A 6,703-nucleotide genomic window follows, 5' to 3' on the forward strand; every position below is an offset into this window, starting at 1 on the left:
GATTGGAACCATGACAATGAAATGCTATATGATAGAATGAATGTAAAGCTAAAGTTCTCTCAAGTAAACTCTCATATAATTCACAATTAAACATTTTTTTAAAATGCAATAAGGTTGGGTTTCTTGGGTTTTTAACTTTACTTAGAAAAAGAATTTAGCAAGTATAAAGAATTCAGTAAATACCCAAATGCTTTAAGTGTCACATTATTTGAAGTGCTTAGAATGTATTCTAAAGAAAATAAAAGAAAAGCTCTATGATTTTGGGAAATTAAAAATTTGTGGCTTGTGACCAACAATGATATTGAAAAAGTATATTGGGAAGAATGTTAAAAGATGATGATTGCTATATGTTGAGTTAGGAGATTTTAAATTTTAAATGTCAAAATAAAACTAACTGAAATAGTAATATTTGAGTATATTAGGTCATGGAATGAACTATGTTGAATAGCATTCCTAAAAGAAGAAGCCTCAAGAGTAAATGTGTTACATAGGAACACCCGCTTTTCATTATACAAATAGCTTGTAAAATAGTACAAGAAGAGTGGAACAAGAACTCTTCAGGCCAGAGTTTTGAAGCTAAGTTTTGAGTGAAATTCATGTATTCTGATGAATATAATACAATAATTGTATCCTGAAACTTTAGCAACAATTTGACATTTCTCCTATTAATTTTAATATCTCTTTGCTTTATAGAAATTTTTTGTCCCATAATTTTAGGGTTTATGATTACAATTACTCAGACACTATGCAACCTCTTATCCAAAAGTTTCAGGTGAGTGTTTTGTTTTGTTTTTTTCTGTATTTCAACTTTATCTTGGCAGTATCTATGATCTTTATCTGTATATTTTTTTAAAGGGATGACATACTACTAGTGTTTAAAGGCTTAGAGTTTTGCCTTATTTTGTTTTGCATTTTAAAAAGATAAACATCATTTTTGACAGCAGTCATTTATTGCTAACGGTATGCCTTGAGTTAGTCACCTTAATAGACAGATTCTGTAAATCTAGCACAGTTCAGTCATACATGGTTATATGGTTTTAAGATTTCAATTTCAGGATAAATTTCTATATTCTTATGAGGCAATAAAGCATAAACTTTTAAAGCTCATAATTAGAATAAAGAATAATAATTTTAAGCAGTAAAAAAGCAATTCTCTGAAGGAAAAGGGAGTCAAAGTCACATATGGAGATTACTCAAGGAGAGAATAGCAAACATTCATGATTCAGCCTATGTATGAAAAATAAAAAAGTAAAGGTTTTATACTATTTGGAGATCCATGTAATGCAATATACAATTTTAGGAAAAAATAAAGATTTTGGAAAGATTTGTTAGGAATTCTGATTTTAGAAATATCAGTAGCTTCTCAGTCCTGCCAATTGTTGTTTGTACCAGTTTCTTACCTCTACTTAGTAAAACCACTAGTATTTTGAAATCTAAGGACTTTCTAGAAGATATGGTGTTGTTGTTTATTGTCAAGTGTTGTTGAGTTGGTTTCAACTCATAGTAACCCTATATAGGGTTTTCAGTGAACAGCTGGTGGGTTTGAATTGCCAACCTCATGGTTTGCAGTCCAGTGCAAACCACAAAGTAGGTGGCAATGCCTTAACCATATGTGTGTTATAAGGCTCAAGGGCCTCTTATGTCATTGTCAAGTGGAGTCTTAACCTTCTCTCCATTAATATAACACGATAAGATAGTAACAGAATAAATCCTAGACATTGTCTCATTTCCTGTTCGAAGTTTCCCCCAAGGAAATAGTTTAGATACTCAAATACACAAAACAGTTCATTTCATACATGACTAATCTTACTTTTCATGCTTTGTAATTATTCACAACTCTTAATTATTTGGTAAAGGACAAAAGTCATTTAATGATGATGACAATTTACCAAATTCTATTTTAATTTATGGCAAGTTAGTATCAAACGTTGTCTATTATTATATTTCCTGACAGCACTATGAAGTAGCTGTCATATTTAAAATTGTATAAGAATTTGAAGGCAAATGTACTTGATTCCCAAGAACAACTTAAGCACCTGATACTGGCATAGAACAAGTAGTGCTAAATTCCCTTCTGTGGCTAGGGAGGTTTAATTCTTTCATTTGTATTTCAACTCATACAATTTAATATTTTTGGATTATCTTTTTTAATGATTCATATTAATTTTTAATTTAGTTACATTGAGGTAAAGGAATATAATATTGCAAAATTGAATTCTTTTAAAATTAAGAGGAAGGTATTTTTAAAATATGGCTCTGATGCATTTCACCCTCATCTAATGCCATCTTTTATAAAGAAAATAAAATGGGAAATACAAATTTACTCATTCACTTTGAATCCATAAAATATACTGAAAATTGAGTCAGTAGATCTCTAATAATGGCATAACAATGCTTTACAAATCATGAGTAAGGAGTATTGGACACAGATGCATACATACACACATGCATATGAAACTCCTAGAGATATGAGAACTATTGTTATACATAAAATCTACTCTTAGATATACAAATTGTGTCTTTTTTTTTCCCCCACCAGAATCTCTGCAACTACCAAGGTCATATTGAAGGTTTTCCAAATTCCATGGTGACCATTAGCACCTGTACTGGACTGAGGTTTTGACTTTATTAAGTACAAAATGGAACATTTATTTGGATTTTTAATTTTCATTTTATAAGTCTCATGAGTCTCTAGAGTGGAGTCTAACATATTAAGGCAATACTGTTAGTCACGGGGAAGTAGAGAAGGAGGAAGCATGTTATGATGACAGCAGTATCCTGGACTGTCTAGAAACCATGACACATTAACAGCAGGGTCATTGTCAGTAATACTATAATTTTCTATCATTCAGTACATTTGTGTAAACCCTCTTCCTCTGTACTTCCTAATTTGTTCTCTAAGAAAATGACTGAAAGTGACCTTAATGATTTTAATATCACTATTTGTCATTTCAGTGACTTAAAATTATGTTGTTGGTGTTTTCAGGGGGTTAATACAGTTTGAGAATGTCAGTTATGGAATTGAACCTCTAGAAACTTCAGTTACATTTGAGCATATGATATATCCTGTAAAGAATAAGAATGCAAACTATTCGTTATATATCAAGAAAGATAATGTATCAAGTCAACTGTACCATAAAATTCCAAAGGCCCAGGTATGTGAAAAATGGGTAAACTGCATTGTATAATAGCTTAAACTATTCATTTTTCACATTTACCTAATATATAATTGTTCCAAGGTATAGATTAAGTAGATTAAGATAGGTATGAACCAGAAAATTTCTTAACTAGTCTGGCAAATGGTCTGAATTACAAGTATTGGAAGTGCATCTGACAGTCAAATTGTCCTCTATTCAAAGACTTCATAGTCTGAAGCTGTTTCATCTTTGCCTCACATCTGTAAGGTCAAGGCTGCAACGTTCTGAAAAGCCATATTTATTCAGCTGAATGTTATGAATATAATCCTAATAGCTTTGGGCAGAGTGGGCATATAAAACAAAAACATTTATATTTGCTCCTCAATATAAACATACTTTGAAATGTATTATTGGTGCTGTTGGATAAGCAGCGAACTGACAAACACAAGCCTGGTTGTTCAAACCCAGCATCTGATTCACAGGAGAAAGTTGAGGCTGTCTTTTCCCATAATTTGCTGGACTGCAATGTTGGTTTGAACCACAAAGTCGGCAGTTGAAGCTTGCCATTCGCTCCTGGGAAACTCTATGCAGGGTTGCTATGAGTCAGAACCGATGTAACGACACTTAACAACAAAACTCTACATAGGGACACTGAAGTCAGAATTGATTTGATGGCAATGGATTTGTTTTATTGAATTGGGTATTATCATTCTATTTGCATCTACTTTCAGTTTAAATTTAAGACTGTTTTCTAAAATAGTTATTTCTCAGTTTTAATTCAGTAAATAATATTCACGTAGTGAATTATTTCCCACCTAATTATTTCCCACCAAATAGGTGAAAAAACCCACCAAATAGGTGGGAAATAATTAGGTGGGAAATAATTCACTACGTGAATATTATTTACTGAATTAAAACTGAGAAATAACTATTTTAGAAAACAGTCTTAAATTTAAACTGAAAGTAGATGCAAATAGAATGATAATACCCAATTCAATAAAACAAATCCATTGCCATCAAATCAATTCTGACTTCAGTGTCCCTATGTAGAGTTTTGTTGTTAAGTGTCGTTACATCGGTTCTGACTCATAGCAACCCTGCATAGAGTTTCCCAGGAGCGAATGGCAAGCTTCAACTGCCGACTTTGTGGTTCAAACCAACATTGCAGTCCAGCAAATTATGGGAAAAGACAGCCTCAACTTTCTCCTGTGAATCAGATGCTGGGTTTGAACAACCAGGCTTGTGTTTGTCAGTTCGCTGCTTATCCAACAGCACCAATAATACATTTCAAAGTATGTTTATATTGAGGAGCAAATATAAATGTTTTTGTTTTATATGCCCACTCTGCCCAAAGCTATTAGGATTATATTCATAACATTCAGCTGAATAAATATGGCTTTTCAGAACGTTGCAGCCTTGACCTTACAGATGTGAGGCAATAACAACAACAACAACAATTACTACTTTCAAACATGACTTTTTAAAAATCTCCTTTCCTGATAGATAATTAAATTCCATTACTTTCTAGTTGTTATATTCTTTCTCACTTTATTTCAGCCTAGTGTTTTGAAGGAATTAAACTGGGAAAAGGAATTGCATAATATTCCACACTTTCCACTTCATTACATAGAAATGGAACACAATGGGAACTGCTTTTCCCTAGATATAGCTTCTCTAGGAATTTTAGCAGATGACAGAGAGAAAAGAATAGGCATTATAGAAATATTTTGACTTAATGTATCACAAAAGAGCCTAGATGGCACAAGGGTTAAGCTGCTTGGCTATTAACAGAAAGGTTGGTGGTTCAAACCCACCTACAAGAGAACAATGGCACCTTTAGCAATGATTGCAGAAAAACCTAGGGGATATCTGCTCTGTCACATGGATCACTATGAGTTGAAATGACTTTACGGCATCTAAAAACAATGTGCCCTTTTTCACCGATGAGCACTAGTGGTCTTCTAGGTCTAGCACACTTCAACAGGGACTTTATTACTTTGATAATGTAAGTTGCTTCAGCAACTCTGCTTCGTGTAGGTCATAGGCATCCATATGAGTGATCCTCACAGATAACTCTCTGTCTCTGTCTTTCTCACTGGTGTGCATATACACACATAACCACTTTTTTGGTATTGTGTTTAAATTTAAGTATTTTGATGTTGGGATAGAGAAATATAATTGATTCTTATGTATTGCTAAGTCATTTTATACATTGTTAAATCTAGTCACCTTGCTAAATGTTCTTATACTAAATTCAGAATTATACTTGAGTATCTGTATATATCAAGGAGCTCTGGTAGCGTAGTGGTTACGAATCGGGCTGCGAACCTTAAGGTCAGCGGTTCGAAACTACCAGCCGCTCCGCGGGAGAAAGATGAGGCTTTCTACTCCCGTAAGGATTTACACCCTCGGAAACCCTGTACAGGGTCGCTCTGGGTCGGACCCGACTCGACGGCACTTAACAACAACAACAACAACATCTGTATATATCTGTAAATTGCGAAGTATGAGTGTTCCAGAACACTTAATTGTGCTCATGAGGAATCTGTACCTGGATCAAGAAGCAGTTGTTTGAACAGAACATGGGAACATTGAATGGGTTTCAAATTTAAAAGGGTGTGCGACAAGATTGTATTCTTTCACCATACTTTTTCAACCTGTATGCTGAGCAAATAATCCGAGAAGCTGGGTTCCATGAAGAAAAATGTGGCATCAGGATTAGAGGAAGATTCATTAACAACCTGCGATATGAAGATGATACAACCTTGCTTGCTGAAAGTGAAGAGGACTTAAAATATTTACTGATTAAAATCAAAGAGCACAGCCTTCAGTATGGATTACATTTCAATTGTAAAAAAAACAAAAATCCTCACCATTGGGCCAATAAACAACATTCTTATCAATGGAAAAAAAGATTGCTGCTATCAAAGGTTTCATTCTTCTTGGATCAACTATCAACACTCATGGAAGCAGCAGTCAAGAGATCAGATGACATATTGAATTAGTCAAATCTACTACACAAGACCTTTTTAAAGTGCTGAAAGAGCAAAGATGTTAGCTTGCGGACGAAGGATCGCCTGATCCAAGCCATGGTATTTTCAATAGCCTCATATGCATGTGAAAGCTGGACAGTGAATAAGGAAGACCGGAGAATAATTGATACTTTTGAGTTGTGCTATTGGATGAGAATATTGAAAGTGCCATGGGCTGCCAAAAGAACCAATAGATCCATTTTGGAAGAAGTGCAGCCAGAATGTTTCTTAGAGTCTAAGATGGCCAAAGTTCATATCTCATACTTTGGACATATTGTCAGGAAGGATCAGTCGCTAAAGAAGGATATCATGCTTGGTAAGGTGGAGAGTCAGAGAAAAAGAGGAAGCCGTCCAGTGAGATGTATTGGACAAGTGGCAGCATTGATGGACTCAAGGTGGCAACAGTGGTGAGGTTGGCCCAGGATCAAGCAGTGTTTCGTTCTGCTGTGCATAAGATCACTATGGGTCAGTATTGACTCAATGGCACCTAATAGCAACAACAACAACATCTGTATATGATTGGAAATTTTTTTT

General features: G+C 34.3%; 1 protein-coding gene across 1 annotated transcript in view; it reads left to right on the top strand.

Moving 5' to 3' along the window:
- The window catches only part of LOC102832083 (disintegrin and metalloproteinase domain-containing protein 2-like), a 66,480-nt gene that overhangs the window by 6,240 nt on the left and 53,537 nt on the right, over nucleotides 1-6,703 (top strand). Inside the window, exons 3-5 of the mRNA XM_006859989.1 lie at nucleotides 644-772; nucleotides 2,540-2,616; nucleotides 2,987-3,155. Of these exons, the coding sequence (XP_006860051.1) occupies nucleotides 644-772; nucleotides 2,540-2,616; nucleotides 2,987-3,155 (375 nt within the window). The remainder of the gene's footprint in view (nucleotides 1-643; nucleotides 773-2,539; nucleotides 2,617-2,986; nucleotides 3,156-6,703) is intronic.

This window comes from Chrysochloris asiatica, unplaced genomic scaffold, assembly GCF_000296735.1.
Source record: "Chrysochloris asiatica unplaced genomic scaffold, ChrAsi1.0 scaffold00035, whole genome shotgun sequence".
NCBI classification, from domain to species: Eukaryota; Metazoa; Chordata; class Mammalia; order Afrosoricida; family Chrysochloridae; genus Chrysochloris; species Chrysochloris asiatica.